Raw genomic sequence first — 20,976 nt, 5'->3', positions numbered from 1 at the left:
TGGCAGGAGTCCCCCGTTCCCTGCTCCTCCCCATCATGGCGGATGGCAGCAGGCTCCGGCCTCAGGCGAACGGCGGCGACTCCTCCGCTCCCTTACGGACGGCAGCCGTCCCTCCACAGCCCAGGCGGCCGGCAGCGAGTTCGTCCGGCCCCCCCCGGCAACTCACTCCAGCCCACCGCCTCGAGCGTCCACGGCTGCAGACTGCTCTGCCATGCTCGATGGCACCGCGGATTCACCACAGCGGCGAGGGATCTCTGGCAGCATGTCCCTCCTTCCTCCCGGGTTTCGGCACCAATGTAACCGGCGGCCATTTAAACAATTTAATAAAATAAACGAACACAAAACGAAAGTAAAGCGGCAGCCCCTCGCGGACGACTGCCGCACACAAAGTACTTGCAAAGTTACTTATAGTCAGTTTGTCTGTTGGGGAACCGTCAAAATAATCAAACTGATATTACATTAAAAATAGTTCAAAGCAAATATGTCTTATTACACATTCATCTGATCTGATATCTGATCTTATGGCTGTTAGAGAAAAAAAAATTATTATTATTATTATTACTATACTTATAAGTGGTCTTTGATGGCTTTAAGTAAAGTAGCATAAGAAAGATGGCAAGATATGAGACTTATAATACATTATAACTATGAGAAATATAATCCATTGTAACTTAAGTGGATGCAACATGTTCACTGTGTGTTATAAATCATCATACTCTTAAAAGCTGTAACCACAAATAAGTAAATATTATAAAACATTAAAACTGTTCTTTTGAATATTCATAAGATGATATAACATATTATAAGGGTTTTTATAATGCATTATGCATTCATTATAATGCCTTAAGAATACCCTTATAATGTATTATAAATATGGGCTTCATAGAAAGTGTTACCGTTTGATTTCATTACATTACTGTAGTGTGATGGTGTAAACAGATGAAACATGGACGGAATCATGGAATGCACTCATAAAAATAGAATTCACTGTGTAATGCAGAATGTCACTGAAATTTTTTGCAAATATATCAAAAGTAGGGCTATAAAATTAATCAAATTCATATCCCGAAACAGAGTAGTGACTGTGATTATTAAACTGCAAAAGAAATATGACGTCTGTCTGTATCTATGTGAGAGAGTGGAACAGTTTTGTCTTGTACATGTACTTGAGTGTGCATAATGTTCATGGGTTGGGCTCATGAGATTTTACCATTAAATCTGATAAACTATTGTTAAATACATTCAGAGAAGTTCAAACATCTTCACTTCCACACATCAAAATAAAAGTTTGGTTGAACAAGAATATATTACCATTGTATAGTAAAATGTGTACTTGTATTTTGTGATGTAAAAGGGATCGTTACAGTATATTGTCGTTTGATTTAGAATTTAGGGGAAAATTTGATTATTTGTTTGTGTTTTATTCATTAAATTGATTAGATGTGATTTTTAAGATTAAAATAGAATCTTGAAAAAAAAATGTAATTTGGAAAAAAGAAGAGATTTCATAGGGCCCCTGTTTTTTCAGCCATGCTAAGATGCTGCTAAATAATGCATGCTAATTATCTGAAGCACTAATTACAGTTAAATCATTCCTGCATGATAAGATTCAAAAAAGTGCCTAAAATAAAGTTCATTAGCCAGACTGATAAGCATAAGCTTTCATAATTGATATTGCTGATAGATTGTCTGTGGCATTTTACATAGTTCAGACTGTTTCTCTCCAGAAACGCGGTTTCACAACATTAGTACTGAGGATTTTTATCAGCATACATGAGTAGATTTGTCATGAATATGTAATAGTGATGAAATAAAGCTGTTTTAAATTCAATTCTTGGAGTTCTTGGTGTGTCTGCTAACATTTATCAGGCAGCGCCTCGAGTGTGCATTAAAGAGATATCAAAGACCGGAATCTCTGTGCCAGAAGCCTCCGCTGTCGGTTGTGTTCATGTTTTATCAGTATAGTTCTTTAATAAGATTTAGATTTAGAAGAAGCAGAGATGATGAATATTTCTCAGGGTGGGCTTATTTTTGAAAGTCAATTTCGATACAAGCATATTCAATATTGTGTTAGCTAAAAAAAAAAAAAAAAAACTTATTGAAGTGTTATTTCCGCTGCACAGGAAATAAGATACAGTTCATTAAACACATTGACCTTTGTGGCACATTGTCAATGTATTTAGAGTAGGTTGTCCTTCCATTAAATAGCCCATTATAGTCTTCTCAACAAAATTTAAAGTAACAGTTAATTCAGAAATAAATAAAAATTATTTTATCAAATTCTACTATTTTTTTCATGTTTTGCAACCCCATACACAAGGTGTTCTAGAGGTAAAAAAAATAGGAATTCTAGATATAGATAAAAGTTGTTAGTTTTCTATTGTAGATATTTTTATTTGATTCATCTTATTTTTTCACTTAAGTTACACACATCACTTACATCAGAGAGGGTCAGAAAATTGTGTATTGTAAAACATTTTGTATTGTGATGCAAACTTACCAATGCCTATTTTTACTTATATTTTTGGACACTGCATGTGTTTGCATAAAATACAGATTCAATTAATTTATTCATTCATTTATCATCATAATCATGGTTCTATATTCTTAATTTCATATTAAAAACACATGAAATTCTTATTTCTGAGATACTACACATTTGTTATTTCACATTATTATTTGTATTTGATCAAAAATACAGTAAAATATTAATATTGTGAAATATTGTTACAATTTAAAAAAACTTTTTTTCTGTTTTAATATATTTTAAAATGTAATTATTCCTTGGATGCAGAGCTGAAGCTGTTTGAGCCCAAACGTTTGAATGGCAGTGTAATTTCTATGTAAATGCACGTATGATTTCTCTGTGCAGCATTGGACACTTTGTGTAATGTACTGTTTGCAGTATATGTGGTTTAAAGAAACAAGCCAAAATGTTATTTCTAATCTATTCTATCTGCAGCTTCTCCCATTAAACCGCCAGCTTACCCTTACATTTTTCAACATACTTTAGTTACTTTAGTCTCTTCCTTCCCGTTTCCTTATCCTGTATCCATTATCTGATTGTGCCTCTAATGGGCGTTCTTAGTGGAGTCAAAGCACCAAATCCAATCTATCACAGTAAAGTCTAAGAGCTAAGCCCTATGTCCAGCTATTGCTCTGCTGTCTGTAATAGGTGATTAACTGAAAAATGGTGGATGCCCTCTGCTCCACTAAATGACATGATATTAAATATTTAACAGGACTAAAATTAGACACCCACCACTCTGTCTATTAGGAACAGAGTTTGAGCATTTCGTTTGGTGGGTTCTGTAGAGACAGAATATAGAAAGGGAAGGATTATTTGCTGTTAACTGGAATGATGATCTGTTTTTCTTAAAGGGGTCATATAATGCTACATGCACTTTTACAAGTTGTTTGAACTGAAATGTGTGTTGGCAGTGTGTGTACACAACCACCCTAAAATGATAAAAATCCACCCAGTGGTTTTTTGTTAATCTACTAAAATCTTTATTCCTTTCTCAAATCGAGCCGATCTCAGATGCCTGTCTGTGTGGCGTCATACAGACAGGCCCCTCCCATGATAGTTTGATTGATAGTAGCGTTTCAGCACAGACTGGACTGGTGTCTTACGTTAGACCCACCCTGAGTGAGCTGTCATCAGTCCGCCATTGTTTCACCGCCGGAGCAGATGTAGACAAGAATGACTCCTAAGCGATTGAGGTCTTCTGTTGTTGGATGTAATAATGAACATAGCAGTTGTCGTTTACTCCCGACATCTGAGCCGCTGAAGACGCAGTGGATTATGTTTGTTTTTGAAGGGAATTCACCCCCGATCTACATAAATGCGTCTATGTTCGCCGAATCATTCGTGATCCAGTCCTCCATAAAATGCGCTGCACACATCTGGATATTTGGGTTAAACTGTTCTGGAACAGTGTTGTAAATACCACTGATTTGTAGTCGTGACCTCTTTTGGAAGACCAAACAAAGTAGTTTCGCTTTCACAACGGAGCACACAGCGTCTTCACGACATGGCTGCAGCGTCAATACTACAGTGAGAATAAAAGTTACGCCTTCTTTCTTTGCGTGAACATTTGGGCGGCGTTATGCAAATCTTCCCACAGAGCGACGTAGGTATGTGGGGGCGTGTTAGAACGAGCCGTTTTAGGTAGGCGTGGTTAACTCTTAACTTTTATAAAGAATATCTCTTTGGATTTGAGACTTTAGTCTTTGCAACTTTACAGATCTTCTTTATGCACCAAGAGCTAGTAACACTCCAAAGAGAAAGGAAAAATTGAAATCGCATCATATGACCCCTTTAAGACCCTAAAGAATCATATCAGCTTGTGGAAAATGGGCATCCTACCCCTTTAAATCTCTGTTTAGGCTTCAAACTACGCTACTGTTAAAAAAGTTTAGGGTCAGTTTTTAAAATTAATACTTCTTCAGCAAGTATTCAATTGATCAGAAGACTTCAAATAAATGCTGTTCTTTTGATCTTTTTATTCATCAAAGAATCCTGAAAAAAAGTGTATCATGGTTTCCACAAAAAATATTAAGCAGAGCAACTATTTTCAACATAGATGATAATAAAGTTTTATGAGCACAAATCAGCATATTAGAATGATTTCTGAAGGATCATGTGACACTGAAGACTGGATTAATGATGCTGAAAATGTATTTACATTTTATAATATATTAACCAGAAAACTGTTATTTTAAATTGTAATAGTGTTTTTACAATATTACTGATTTTACTTTATATTTGATCAAATAAATTTAGCCCTTTATGAGCTAAAAGGCTGCTTTAAGAAACATGAAAAAATCTTACCGACCCCTAAACTGTTGTTTACAGTATTTTCTAGAAAAAATAACATAAAATAAATCCAAATCCAATGACCAGTTTTTCAACCTAAATTTGTTGCTTTAGCAAAGCAAATGTTAGTGAATGTTCTATTCCCTGGTCTTGATGCAGTAGGAGCTGATATATGTTAGCGTCTGCCTCTCAGCGTCAGCTATAGCAGGGAAGACTGGCTATCTCTCCTCTAGCACTCCTAATTTGTACAAACGTCTTCCATCCAGCGGCTTCGTCTGCTCTCAATAATCATGGTTCGTTTGATGGGGAGGGAAGGGGGCATAGCCCAAACCATAATTCAGTATTTACTCAAAAGCATTAGATAAAGCCTTATGAGCCCCATTAATTTAGATCCTCCTCGCTTTTAAACGGAGACAGATCAGTGTCTTTGGGAAAATTAGCATTTAAATGACTTGTGACCTGCAGCCTCCAGTCAACTTGCTGCGAAGAATCCTGCTCTCCTTTATTTGATCTGTAGCTCAGAGTTATTTTCTGTGTGTGGATGTGTGGGTGTGGGTAAATTCATCTATTTATCTACACAGGTATATTTTCTTGGGTTTTTTTTTTTCTCAGGGGAATCTCAGGTCAGCAGGGCAGATGAAGTTGTGCTGATGTTTTTACTGCAGTCTCATATCTGAGTTTAGGTTCTGTGATGCTACTACTGGAATATTTTAAACTGTTTTCTGCCCTAGATTTAATAAACCTGCCTCAAAAGAAGTAAAATCGAAATAGTCTACCTTTTTAATACCTTTTTTATTGCTTGCACGAAGGAGCTTCACCATATTACCATTCATGAAATATAGATGTGAAAATAAAACACCGTTATGTGCTGCTCTGTAAGATGTATCAATTTCTGTCTCTCATATGACAGCTGATGACAAATTGAGTCTATTCTTTCCACAAAAGAAATCCTTTTTGATCTTTAAATCAGAGATAGTTCAGGTTCTCTATTGCACCTGTTGTTCTATAAAAAAAACATCCATAGAACCTTTTTATCGAACAAAAGGTTCTTTATAGTGAAAAAAGGTTCTTGCATTTTTAAACTGTTCTTCACACTATGAAAAAAAAATTAGGAACTGTTCACTGAAAGGTTTATTTGGCAACCAAAAATGGTTCTTTCTGGCGTCACTGCAAGAACCCCTTTTGGACCCTTTATTTTAAAAACTGTACTCTAATGCAATAATTTTCAATGGTTCCATAACGTCACTTACGACCTTCTGGGTTAGTCTCCAATTGAATGATTAGATCTCTTGGCAGAGGTTTCAATTAGCGCAGGTGGCAGCCCACAACTTGCAAATCAATCCAGTAAGCCCAGGCAGGCATCACTGGCTTCCTCAGTCACCGTCTGCTTTCAAATGGCTTCTGTTTTAATGTTTCTCTTCTCTTTGTTCTCTTACAGTGGGGAAGACTTCCCTGATAACACGCTTCATGTATGACAGCTTTGACAACACGTATCAGGTAGGCAGCTGGTGGGCCTCTTGACATCCTTGTCATTCTGTGACTCAGAGAACTCAAAGTGTCCCTCCCCTTATTGTGCAGCATCAAAGAGTCATTTCGCACAGTCTTTAGAAAACATAATGGGCCGAGTTCAGTCTTTCATTTGTGAAGACAATTCTTCCAAATTGATTATAAACGTTCAACATGATTGTGTGGTTAGTAAATCACAGAAACACATTTGCGAAATTTGATTATTCATTCTATATTCACCTCCAATCACATCTGAATTAGCAACAGCAGAGATGAATATACATGTATGGTCCCTTTCATATGAAACCGTAGGAACTGATTATACACTGCATATTAGGGGTGGACGATATGATCAAAACATTACACACACACACACACACACACACACACACATATATTTATATGATATATATATGTCATATTTATATGATATATATAATGATCATGATATAGTTATTTTTGCTTTAAATAAGGTCTTTATGATATGAAAATCAGAAAATTCATAATTCTTGTCACCAGTGTCAATATCACAAAAAACTAATGCTAGCCTTAATTAAAAAAAAGACTCAAGCTCACTGAAGACATGTAAACAGTCAGCAATTGAATAAGAATAAGAAACTATTACAAGCAATATGATAAAAAAACTACAGTTGAACAAATAAATAAGAAATGTTACATTGTATAAAGTTGTTTATTAATAAAGAATTGTAATTAAATGTAAAAAAAAAAGTTGCATATTCTTCACTGTGTAAATTAAATATACAGTATATGTCTTCTTATTAAGGTTACAAAAGTGATTTAGTCAAGAACGGTGAGAGATTTTCTCTCTTTTGTTGTTTGATTAACATGACAGACAGCAGGAATATTAGACTGCTTTCATTTTAAGAGCTGCCCGGAACCAATATACTGTTACACATGTGTTTACTTTCTAAGCTGTTTGTTTTCACTCAAGACCTAACTTACTGTGTTTACGGGGGTACTTGCAAATACTGACATTTTGACACATACAAGTGTGTGTATTTAACAGTTCAATGCCTATAAAGCAGCAAAAATAACTTCGTTCAATTCTCTCGTGCTCTGTAAGCACCGTCTTCATGTGCGCGCGCCTCTCCGACAGTGCTCAGAAACAGTCTGTCAGACAGCGCACGCATATAGCGATATGAGTTCTCTTTCACACAATAAGTTTTCGTGACCGCGTAGCACAGCAACGTCACGTCAGCGTGTAACCGCGATAGAGACAATAATCTCTAGCAAATTTGACAAATTTCTTCTGATTAATGGTGTCTACCCGTATATCGCCCACCCCTACTGCATATGATACTATTTAGTGAAACTCTTGGTAAATGGTAAGCCAGATTTTCAGCGGAAGCACGCTGCAGGTTGTTATAGACAATCTTGTTTTGTATTGTTGTATTGTTGAATAATATGGGGATGGAAAGCATGCTGTTTGAAACATCTCAAGAGGAGTGTTGTCTATATAAGGTTCATATTTTTTAATTAAACCTGCGAGAGAGCTGGTGTAGGGGAAAAGAATCTACCTCATGTGAGATGAGTTTGATCCCCTAAGGCAGGGCTGTCCAAACTCGGTCCTGGAGGGCCAGTGTCCTGCAGAGTTTAGCTCCAACCCTAATCAAACACACCTGAACCAGCTGATCAAGCTCTTATAGGCATACTAGAAACTTCCATTCAGGTGTGTTGAGGCAAGTTGGAGCTAAACTCTGCAGGACACCGGCCCTCCAGGACCGAGTTTGGACACCCCTGCCCTAAGGTGATTTTGAAGTCGTCAGGAAAATTCACAATTTGTTCATGTATATGTAATGTTTTAACACAGTGTTATAACTCAATAACTCAACCAACATATGCCGTAAACCCCACCATTATACAAAACAGACCACACCTCATATTAGTTTTGAGTGTAACAGCGACATCTTAAAATCCAACCAACAACCAATGGATAGAACCAAGCTACTACCCAACTTTAGCACAAATTCCAGCATCAGTGAGGCTCCTTTACCACAAATTCCTGCATCAGTGAGGCTCCTTTACCACAAATTCCTGCATCAGTGAGGTGTGGCATGGAAGCGATCAGCCTGTGGCACTGCTGAGGCACTATTGTTTCTCATCTTTCTCTTGAAAATATCCCATAGATTCCATATGGGGTTCAGGTCAGGCATGTTGGCTGACCAATCATGCATAGTAATATCATGGTCAGCAAACCACTTGGAAGTGGTTTTGGCACTGTGGGAAGGTGCTAAAGTCCTGCTGGAAAAGAAAATCAGCATCTCCATAAAGCTTGTCAGCAGATGGAAGCATAAAGTACCAGTCCTCCGCTGGCCAAACACATGAAAACAATATGAGGGCAGTAAAATTATGTGAGAAGAAAGGAAAAACAATGATTGTAGTTTTAAAGGATAGTTTGTGATAGTTTTTATTATTTTATGTGTATCTTTAATTGCTTTTTAATAATATTCTAGAATATAAACAGGTTAATTTTGCCAGAAAGGCTCTAATTCAGCTGTGTCCCTTAGCTAGACAACTTCCCTGCACTATACTTATAAAATGTGTTTAATGTAAGAAAATGTTTCTTTTGAACTTTTAAAATCATATTTTCAGTTCAGATGAAGAGTCTTCCATCACTTCACATCATTTTACTGCCCTCAGACTGTTTTTTTTTTCTAAAATGTATTGAGGGTTTGCTGTTTTGTTTCCTGTTTTAGCAGAGTGGACTTGGCATTATTTGACATCATGTTAAATATGAATGGAAATATTTGTGCAAGTGTATGTTTTGTTTTATTGTATTTATTGATATTTGTTGCAACTCTTTTCTATGGAGTGGAATGAGGCACAAGTTAATTTAGAATATAGAAATGGAAAGTTTCAATTAGTATAGGGAGAAATACAGTATACAGTATAAGGTAGCCGTCACTGGTAGGAGTGAACACTAGTAGATGTATTGTGTTTGTGAGTGAAGTTAAACTGTTATTGTTAGCACTGTAAACAATACAACTCTATCCTCAGTTGTTATAAAGAGGAGTTGGTGCTATTTTTGTACCTAACAGTTCTTGCTTTTGTTTTATTGATGATAATAAAACAAAACTACTGTTTTATTAATAACCTTATTATAAATAACCTGTTATACACAATTACTGCCTTGTGGTGCGATACTCCTTCTGACTTCTCAGATCATTATCACATCAATTCATTTGGTATTATTGTGTACAATTTGCAATTTCAATACTCCTGAATCAAGAATCAATACTCCTGTCATTACTGTCACACCAAGCTTTTTGGAGGACAGTTCACTTTTTTCACAAAGTAGTCAAGTAGTCAAAGTACTTCAAGTAGTCAAAAGTGCCCATAATTGAAAAATCAGCCATGTGTATTTGTCTGTGTTCTGTCAAACAACTGTTATGTCATCAGACTTGAATGTTTCTATTCCACTTATCTGCATGGTTTATAACCCATAAAACCTGAAGGACAGTGAAATGATGTGAATGGCTAATGTTTTTCAGGCTGAAATGCTCTGTAGGCATGTGTCTATTTAGATGTCCTTGTGTTTGAGCTGAGTCACAGCTTTAGTGCACTACAGGTTCTAACTGTCACAATAGTCCAACCGCCTGAGACATACGCATAATGACAGCTCTCTGAAGTCTCTCTGGCCTTGATCTTGCCTTTCTTTCTTTATATCCTCCCCATTCTGCTGCACTAACACTGTTTCCACAAATGACTTAAAACTTCAGTAATTAAAAAAATAAATGGCATTTAAACTTTAGTAGGACATGGAGTACATTCATTTCTATGCCAAATGGAAACCTAGTCACATGAGAAATGTTATGTATCCACTCTATTGTTAACATCTTGTTATATAAATGTACAGTGTAAATGATTAAAAAATGGACGCTTACAGTTTTCCTCCATACTGACAGTGCATAGTAGCTTAATATTTAACAAAATGCCAGAATATAGAGTTAAGCTCTAACCAGCCCCCTGATCTGTACTCTCACAATGTGTGTAACGATAAGACTATGTTTGTGTCATAAACCAAACTAAGCATGCTGTAGCGCTACAGTGTCAAGCTGTAATAAGATTACACGTGTGCTTTGTGAACAGACTGTGTTGTGCTTTCTGACGAGATGATAGATTCTGGAATCTCAAATCCAAAGCGCTGTTTTGCACCATGTGTTCATTCTTAGTAAAATGCTTTGTGTTCCATTATCTATTAATATAAAACCTAAGCTGTTCTACCTGCGTGGCTTTTCTGCCTGATGCACCTCCTCTTCCTCATTAGGTCAGCTGCAGGGTCATCAGCTGGTCGCCGCCGTTCACCAATGTTTCGCCCCCTGTAATAGTACATCTGCTACCCTACCCCTCTCCAGGACTTCAGCCAGCTTGGCCAGGGCCACTGGGTGAGGTTTAAGGGGCATGGGAGTGTATCATATACCACCCTTATTTGAAAGCTGAGTCTGGCTTGTGGAGTTCTCCAGATGTCTGCCCAGCTGATGCGCTTATTCGCTGTAGCGTCCCACTGGGTCCAGGTGCCCTGCTGGCCCAGGGAGACTCAACCCTGGTGACTTCCTCCACCACCATAGACTTCTGCTGTGTTTTGAAAGCTTTTGACCAAAACTGTTGTGGTGTTCCCCAGCCTAAGCCAGCCCACCCAATCTGGACCAACCCCATGATCTCTCTGTGCTGAAGACTGGAGATGGCCTGATGTACCTCTTCCTGCACCTTCCATTTATGGCCTGTCTGGATGGGAATTTTGGCACTCCTTACCAAGGGGTCCCGGGAATCCTTCACCTCCAGAACGGGGCGTGCTTTCTCTTGCTTATACCCTAGTGAGATGGACTTCATAGGGAGCTAGAGCATATTCTGGCCAAAGAGACTAGCATCTGAGAAGCAACGAGGAAGGCTCAGCCACTTCCGGATGTAGTTGTTGGCTAGGCTATCCATCCTGCTAACTTTGGACAATGGCATCTCACAGACTTTTAATGGCCACATCACTCGATGATATAGTGTGTGCTGGTTGCAAATTTATCATATTTATGTCGGCGCCGATGGCCTCGTGGGCAGCGCGCCGACATACAGCGCCATTGCGCTTCGGGTGTCCCGAGTTTGAGTCCCGGCTTGCGGACCTTTCCCCATCCCATCCCATCCCCTTCTCTCTCACCCACTTCGCTATCCAAATAAAGGCATAAAACACCATAAATAAATCTTTAAACAAAAATAATAATAATAATAATTTATCATATTTAAATTGTATCATTTAACTTTTTACATAATCATTTAACATAAAATTTAACTTCAATTTTTTTTTTGTCAAATTCCTTCCTCTAATCCTCATTTTTACATGAGTGATCACAGGCTCTTAATGAAGCTGAGATTCCAGATTCACGTTTCTCACAGCCATTAATGACTGTGGCTATGCAGTCATCTTTATTGCTCGAGGAGGTTCATTGATAACAATTGAATCTGACTGAAACCAAACAGTTTCTTGTGTCATCTGCACATGAATAAAATATACTGCCTCATCAGTGTCACCTTTGAGAAGTAAAAGGCATCTTAATGAGCTGTTGCTCTCTACAGTTACACTGGAGAGAGGAAGTGACACCAGTGCTTTTCTAATTTACATATTCTTGAATAAGCTCAAATCAAGCTGCTTCTCAACATTGAGATTGACCTTAAGATGTCTGGCAGTGGGCTTTCATGATAGCATATGCCAGAAGAGCAGAGAGCATCACCCTGACTCCTATCATCTGTCAGTCTTCTGCTCTATGCAAAATGAGAGAGGCACATCTGCATATTTATGACTTTCCATCTGATGTAGATTCATTGCTGTCTGAGTCTGTATTACATCAACATTTAGAGAGAAATTTGAGTAGATAACGACCATTTAGAACAAAAGCTCCTGTATTTCCCTTTATAGACCTCAACTACCAGACACATACTCCCGGTTTAGGAATTTCATCTCATTATTTTAAAATTGTTGCTTGCAGTTTATGTTGGTGATATATAAAAGCGTCAAAGAATCATAACAAAATAGCCCAGAGGAAAATTGAATTGTTCAGAGGTTGCTCTGTTATAAATCAGGATGCGTTCTCCGTTATATTCAAGTATCAACTTGTTTCTCTTAAAATTCCTTAGAAACAAAAGAAACAATTGTTGCATTATTCATTTAGCCATTTCTATTTATTTCAATGGCAGTTGCTTGGCTGGCACATACAGCTTCTGAAGTAAAGCAGCCTGGATGCTGCCATCTTCGATTCATGGGAGCCGATGCTTCTTCCAAGTACATCTACAGTATAATTACATCGAACCACATTCATTTACGCAGAGGAGCAGAGCCAAAGCACAAGCAAATCAATGTTTGTCTACAAAACACATGCAGTTTTATTTTTTAACTGCTCAAAAGTTACATAAAATTCATGATAATTGCGAATGACTATGAATTGAGAAACAGTTAGGTACAGGATCTGAGCAGCCGAACCTTGAACCTCAGGTGTTAATGTAGTTTGCAGTGAATGTATGAGTTTATGTAGGCCTAAGTTTTTACAGTTTTAATTAGAAATTCCAAATTCTATGAGCCCTACATTGTTTGATCGAGTGAGGCACAGCGGAGCACAGCAGGGGGTTTCAGGTCTTCTCTCTTTAGTGGGGCTCTTGAGACCTTCGCTCTTCATTGGAAAGGGCTGAACAGTCAGCTGTATTAAACACACGCTATGTTTCACTGGAGCTTTAAGTCATCCAGAAAATGCTGCAATGACACTTTCTGTCTGTCACGTTGCACACACACGAGGGACGAGGAGACGCTGGAGAATATGTTGACAAGACTTTATTTACAGGAACCAAGGGAGACGAACTCAGGAAGACGTTCACACGAAGACGTACACAGGAAGACGTTCAACAGCGGACAGAGAACTAGGGACTGGGAACACTTTAAATACACACAGGAGGAGGGGATGACGAGAAACACCTGGGATCCATGAACAATCATGGGGAACACCTGGGACAAATTAAACATGGGAAAGGAACACCTGGGGAGCAAGACACAGACAAAACATGGAACAGAGTCTGACACTGTCCTGGTTCTATCATAGTTCTTCAATTTAAACTGGGCCGAGGGAATAAGGAACATCATCAAACTTGGCAACTTTATCGTATAATTGATTTGAATACAGATAAAGTGGGGGTAAGAAACAGAGCAATGAATTTAAGAGAGTATTAAGTGAATGAAAAGGAAGAGCAGAGACTGACTGCCTGTCAGATATTCAGCTTGATTTGCTGAGTTTGTGGTTGTTTTGCTGTGATGGCCATTTGGCTTCAGATAGAGTGAGATTTGGACATGCTACTCGAGGTCCAGTGGGAGAGCTGTGCTGCGCCACCTGACTGAGCTGCCACTCAACACGGGGCACTGGAGTGTGACTGTTTTCTGCTCAGCACAGCCAGGGAGCAGATAAGACACCGAGGCTCTGGTTCAAAAACTAGTGAGCTGCCTCTGTAGACAGCATCATAGGCACACTCTTGACATGAAGGCTACTCCAAAACGTAAGCAGCTATCTCTTATTATACCTTGTTTTGTTCAAATTCTAGCATTACTTTTATAGAGAAGGCAGTCTCATAATGCATTTCAACAAGCTTGTGTGAAGAAAAAAAAAGTTGAACATAACAATTTTGCACTGTAACATATTGATAAAGATTATTTCAAAAATTGTTTCACCTTAGTCAGGGTAGCGGTATATTTAATTATTGGCAGGAATGAAAACGAGGCTGTGAGGGATAGAAGTACAGTGCGTTGATTGTTCTGTTCAGCTGAAAGTCTTTCTGGAAGAAAAAAAAAACTTTCAGTAGACAAAAATTTCATGAAACATTTTTGTAAGTTGTGAAAATGACATGATCTTGGACTTTTATTCTGTGCATGCCATTGTAAGGACCATAGGTCTATCCCTCACAGCCTTGTTTTCAGCTGTGTTAAATTCAATATGGAGTCTAACTAAATGAAGGTCTATGTGTCGCATTCCAAATCTGCCATTGAGATTCCATTTTAGTTAGAATGCATAGTAGGCAGCTACCTACATAGACAGTAGCCAACAAGGCAGCACACTAGTATTTGGAAAAGGACCAGAGTGAGAAAATTAAATGACAAAACGCTCCTGTGGGATTTTTCTTCTTCTTCTTCTTCTTTTTTTTTTAGAAGCAGCAGCATGAGGCAATACTTCCCCTCTCATCACCATATTTTGTCCCAACTATATTTCCAATAATACTACACACTATATTCATAACAACAAAAATTTATTTTTGTAACATTTTTTTCCATTAAGTGACAATTTATTAAAACAAAACTGTGCTGTGAAGGTTTATCTTTAAATACACATTGTCATATAAAGTCAGTCATATTAGTCTCACAAACATAGACATTTTTCAATGCCTTTAAAAGGATAGTTCACCCAAAAATGCAAATTATGTCATTAATTACTCACCCTCATGTCGTTCCAAACCCATAAGACCTTCGTTCATGTTCAGAACACAAATTAAGATATCTTGGATGAAATCCGAGAGCTTTATGTCCCTCTAAAGACAGCAACACAACTACCACGTTCAAGGACCAGAAAGGTAGTGAGGACATTGTTAGAATAGTCCATGTGGGGTAAACGTGATTTCACCAAGTACAACATGTTCCAGGATCAACATACTTGTTGATTCTGGAACAAAATGCCAATCAACCAATCAGAATTGAGGGATAACTTTTCAGGAAATATCTGTTTTAGGCTTACGATCAGGGTTAGGTGCTTCTACATCCTTGTTAATCAGCTATCATTTCACACTGATTTTAGGAATAAATTATGGGTAGGGTTAGGTTTAGGGGTAGGGATTGGGTTAAGTCTATATTTTTGGACAGTAATGTTGATCCAGAATCAACAAAGGATGTTGATCCAGGAACATGTCTTGCTTGGCAAAATCACGGTGACCGTCCATGTGGCATCAGGGGTTCAACCTTAATTTTATGAAGCTCCGAGAATAATTTTTTGTGCATCATGGTACTCTCATGTACGCGCATAGAAGACTGAAATGGAAAAGATGAAATAGTTGAATAAAATCTTAAAATTTTTCTTTGAGCACAAAAAGTATTCTCATAGCTTCATAAAATTATGGTTGAACCCCTGATGTCACATAGACTATTTTAACAATGTCCTTACTACCTTTCTGGGCCTTGAATGTGGTGGTATTTCATCATCTCGGATTTCATCAAAAATATCTTAAATTGTGTTCCGAAGATGAATGAAGGTCTTACAGGTTTGGAACGACACGAGGGTGAGTAATTAATGACAGAATTTTCATTGTTGGGTGAACTAACCCTTTAAAAAGTACAAATAATACAGTATAAGCTCTGAGTTCATTTTGCGTTGGATATGACTGAAAGTAATTATTTGTAAGTGAGTCAAGTTTAATTTCAAACAACCCTCTAATGGATAAGTCAGTCAAACTGATCACTTGTGATTTATTTGGTCTGATTCATTATAAATAACCAAGTCTTAAGAGTCAGTCTTTAGTACATCAGACTACACAGATCACACTGTATGTTGCGTGCTATCATTGAGAACAACTTTATAGAAATAGAATTCTAGCCTTTGAATAGCTGTGCAGGAATTCCTGCAGCAAATGAATAATTTGGCAAATGCTCGTAAATTCACGCACCTTTCCTAGTAAGTAAAGCACTAGTAACATAAAACTTAAATTTAGGCCTAAATATACTGAGATTTACAATATGGTTGACTCCACTTGCTCACAATTTTGCTGTTGCAGGCAAGATTTATTCAGTAGCATCTGTTCTTGCTTTATTGAAGATGTTTTCAATAAATAGATAAACAAGCCCAGATGCTTCTTCTTACCTGACATTCTATGACTTGGATCACTAAAAAAACATCATACACATCTTGTCTTTGTCTTGCCAGGAAGATGATTAATGGTTAGTGCACCGTTTTATTTCCACCCCTCCCCTAAGTAACCTTGAGAATCCTGTCACATGTTTAAGGCAGTGAATGTAGTTGTATAATGTAAACACGTTAAAGCCTTCTTGATACTGACCAGATGCCCCAACATTAGCATAACGCGATCGCATAGCGTGTCTCAGATTGTTCATCAGGCCGATTGAATGACGTCATCCCTTCAGATCCTGCATTGAGCTGTTACATTCCAATCAATATGCCTTAATGAAACGCTGTGGACCACTGCATGTCATTTGTCTTCAGGGTACAGGGGTATCGATGCCAAACGGGCAACTCGCCAAGGTCTAAAACTACAGATAAATACCAACTCAGTCATAGGCCCAGATTTGATTCTGTAAAATTTGACAAATGTTCATCTACAGGTCCGCTTTCCATTCTTCGTAATGTGATTTGGAGGCTCTGACTATACAATCACAGTCAGGCAGGCACTTCGTATGCAGCTAAGCTCCCAACATGCTTTGAGTCTGCTCACCTGGGTCATGTTGCATTCTTAAAATTTATTCTTTGATTAAATGCAAATAGAAAGATAAACAGGATTTGGCCTGACATTCACTCAAGATGGTGCTTTGTGAAGCAGATTAGTGTGGCTAATTTCTCTTCTGGTGGAGTTTTAATTGGCGTTCGATTCCAGTCAAACTCCTGCCACCCTCCCTAGGGGCCCTGGCAACTGGTGTACTTTGTCTAAAGGGCATGTGCCATCTCCTGTGCAATATCGGCTATGATGGATGCTTTTCAGAATGTTTTAGATTTGTATGTTCGTTATAGTCTATATTCATGCTAATATTCTCAATTGGCATAATTCAGGTCACCGAATGTATGACAATATTGTCTGAGCAGTGTATTGGAGGCCTAAATAAAAACTTATAATTAGCCGTTTCCTCATTTGATACCTTAAGCAACAACTTTTGTTTGTGTGCTTGTCACAGTTTTATTTGCCAGTTACACTTTATTTATAGGAATTTTAGTAGCTACAGGAATTCAATTTCCCTTTTCTTCTCTGAACACCTTTTTCCTCTGAGGCTTTTGGGGAGCTATGCTGGAAAACACACTTTGTGTTTTAAAGCTGATGTGTGTGAAGCTTAATAATTAAAATGTTTATGAATAATTAATTCTGGATCTCTTTGTGCGAGCACTCCTCTAGCTGTGCAAGTTTCTATATTTAACATCGGCGTCACTTTTTCTCTCTTTCTCGCCTTCTTTCCTTGAAAAGCTCAACACCTTTGGGTTTTCATCTTGACACTGTTTAACACGGGAGATTTCTTTTTTATTTTTGTCACAGAAATCCCTTTTCATATGTATGTTTTGAAGCCTGCACTAAGCATAAACCAGAATTTTGTTTTTCCATAATTTTAACACAAAGGAAGATATTTAAAAAAACGTTAGAGTCCAAATAATATGGGACCCCACTTATATTGTATGAAAAAAAGCTGTTGGTTACAATTTATTTTAAGGTGTTCTTGTTACATTTAAGTACTGAGTAATATTAATTAACTTCATGTACTTACTATATTGTTACGGTTAGGATTAGGGTTTGGTTTAGGGTTACTTGCATGTAATTATTCATATATTATATTATAATAGTAAGTAGTGTTGTCACGGGGGTGTTTTGTTAGTTTGATGCGTTTCCTCCTCTTGAGGTCGCCACTGCTTTTATGAAGAGGTTGCCAGGTTTTCAAAACAAAACCCGCCCAATCGCGTTTCGAGGGGGTCCCCGTTAAAAATCGCGTTCCGATGATAAAATAAGCATGTTTTGGCGGGGTCCCCTGGTTTCGCATTCCAGGGGCTAAATATCACGTTAATGGGGTCGTTTTTCAACCCGCGGACATGAAAAACAACCCGCGGCAACAGTGTTAAAGCAGCCCAATTCCGCGGGAAAACCGCGGACTTGGCAACACTGGAAGAGGCTAGCTTTCGGATAGTGCATCAAGAACCGGGTTGACCGGGTACTCGGTACCACCGGTACTTAAAAAAAACCTGGTACCATAACGTTTTCATTTTTGTAGTACCAACTTGGTACCGAAATACCGGGTCTTTTGACAGCACTAATAGTAAGTACATATAATGTGTAACAAGGACACCTTAAAACAAAGTGTTACCAAGCTATTTTTCAAAATATCTTCTTTTGTGTTACACAGAAGAAAGAAAGTCATAATAATTTGGAACAACATGAGGTTCTTCATAATATGGTTCATAGAGGTTTTTCAGTTAATTTAGAGTCAGACACGAGTGAGTAAAGATGACTTGCAGTTCAGTAAGTAATTCAAATCAGTAATCGCTTGACATGTTCAGCAAATGATTCATTTCGTAGAATGATTTTGATTCAGACCGATAACTTGTACATTTGTAAGTCTTTTTTGACCAATTTCTTAAAAGAACCAGCTCATACGAGTCACTGGTTAATGAATCAGACTCTAATGAAAAGCAACAGCAAGCAGAGTTGTCTTCATTTTGTTTTGCATTACCCAACTCTTTTCATCTCTCCTTACATTCAATTTTGACTGAAAGCAATTTGAGTAAAATATAATTTCTTTTCACTGTAGATTCAGTGGAGGCGGTAAATAGCAGTGCAGGAATCACTGGTATAAGCTACGAAAAACATATATCTCATGTGTAATATAAAAAATATTGTCTGAAATGTTAGCTTAAAATTTGATATATTAAATTGAAGGTTATTTTTAATTCACTATGATTTATTTCCTCTTTCATGTTCCAAAAATAGAGCAAGAAAGAGAGAGAAAGAGAAAGGGTTGGGGAGGGAGGAGCAGGTTTGGAAAAGCTAGATCAACCCACAATGAAACTTAAAACAGAAGAGAAAAAAAACAGAGTGGCAGGGTGAAAGAGCTCACTGCTCCTGTTTTGAAGACAGCACAGTGGGCTGGCATTGCTACAGAAACGGATGCGTGATCATGATGCTGATGACCAGCTGTGTGCAAGTACATTGAGGGACAAACTGTTGTTTTTAATCTCACATCATAAGTTGTACATTCCCAAACACATGATTTTGTGTTTTGTATGAAACTGTCAATTAATAGTCCAGATACTAGACTAACCAGGATTTGTCACAGCATTTATATATTGTTGCTCTTTTGTTGGTTTGATTGCTTCTATTGTCCTCATTTGTAATTCGCTTTGGATAAAAGCATCTGTTAAATGATTAAATGTAGATATTTTGAATGAGCCTTAGTCAACCAGCAACTTGTGCTAAACTGATCATGGATAAAAACGCGACTCCATTTTGAAAGAACAACCATTTTTAATAGTGATTAGATATTTATTACACCTAAATCACAAACAAAATAAAACATACACACAATTCCATCTACTCTGAGTTTTTTTTATTTCATAAAAACAAATATATGCATTTAAAAATGGTATTATGGTGCAAAACGTCTGCTAGCTGCAGGCAAATTAAAATATGCACATTTTATTTGTTGATTTCATACTATCCGTAATATTGGTCAAACTGCCAACTATATAATATGATGACTAATAAATGACCTTAGGAATCTAAATATAAAAATACAACTCATTCAGTCATATCAAGAGTAATAGGTTTCATAATTCTCAATAACACTGTCACGGAATGCCAGGAGAAAACAAGGTTAGATCCAAGTGCAGTTTATTAAAGCACAAATAAACAGAACAGAACAGAACAAAAATGTGGCAAAAGGTAATCCAAAACACAGGGAACAGAAAACACGATGTAAACTCAAACAATCTGATTGGCCTGGGAAACCCCAGCAGATAGCCAGGACGGAGCCGGAGGAGTGAGCCAGTGAGGCTCCTGCCAAACCGGAACCCAGGGGGGCAACCAGAGCGGAGCCGGAATCCTGCCAGGCAACACTGGTGGGACCGAAAACCCTCTCAGCAATTTAGGGAAAACTGTAAACAAGAGCAGAGAGAGTTTAGTACCAGCCTCGACGGCTGCAACAAGACTAGCCGATTGCTCCGCAACGGTCCCTGTGAGCTCCCGGACTGGAGAGACTTCCTTAATGAGCTCTGAGAGCTCCCGAACTGGAGCAGGCTCTGAAGTGGACCTTGTGAGCTCCCGGACTGGAGCGGGCTCAGGAGTGGACTCTGTGAGCTCCCGGACTGGAGCTGGCTCTGGACTGGAGCGGGCTCTGGAGTGGACTCTGTGAGCTCCCGGACTGGAGCGGGCTCAGGAGTGGACTCTGTGAGCTCCCGGACTGGAGCTGGCTCTGGAGTGGACTCTGTGAGCTCCCGGACTCGAGCCGGCTCTGGAGTGGACTCTGTGAGCTCCCGGACTGGAGCGGGCTCTGTAGTGGACTCTGTGAGCTCCCGGACTGGAGCGGGCTCTACTGTCCTCGTCCTTCTCGCTCGCTGCTGGATCTAGTACTGGCTGCAGTATTCTGTCACGGAATGCCAGGAGAAAACAAGGTCAGATCCAAGTGCAGTTTATTAAAACACAAATAAACAGAACAGAACAGAACAAAAACGTGGAAAAAGGTAATCCAAAACACAGGGAACAGAAAACACGATGTAAACTCAAACAATACTGCAGCAAAGACAGACAGAGTGAGCATGGTTTAAATAGTGATGGAATGATGAGTAAATTACTAACAGGTGATCATGATCAGAACAGAAACGACAGGCAAGGGACTATGGGAAATGGAGTTCAAAACATGTAAC

The 20,976-nt window shown here is 38.3% G+C and overlaps 1 protein-coding gene across 1 annotated transcript in view; it reads left to right on the top strand.

Annotated features, from left to right (window-relative positions):
* LOC107694122 (ras-related protein Rab-6B-like) overlaps positions 1–20,976 on the top strand; it is a 97,689-nt gene that overhangs the window by 35,118 nt on the left and 41,595 nt on the right. Inside the window, exon 2 of the mRNA XM_016493733.1 lies at positions 6,258–6,316. Coding sequence (XP_016349219.1) covers positions 6,258–6,316 — 59 coding nt within the window. The remainder of the gene's footprint in view (positions 1–6,257; positions 6,317–20,976) is intronic.

This window comes from Sinocyclocheilus anshuiensis, unplaced genomic scaffold (assembly GCF_001515605.1).
Source record: "Sinocyclocheilus anshuiensis isolate Anshui unplaced genomic scaffold, SAMN03320099.WGS_v1.1 scaffold1530, whole genome shotgun sequence".
Classification (NCBI taxonomy): domain Eukaryota; kingdom Metazoa; phylum Chordata; class Actinopteri; order Cypriniformes; family Cyprinidae; genus Sinocyclocheilus; species Sinocyclocheilus anshuiensis.
The sequence above is the reverse complement of the archived record's forward strand: the minus strand, read 5'-3'. Positions and strand labels throughout refer to the sequence as shown.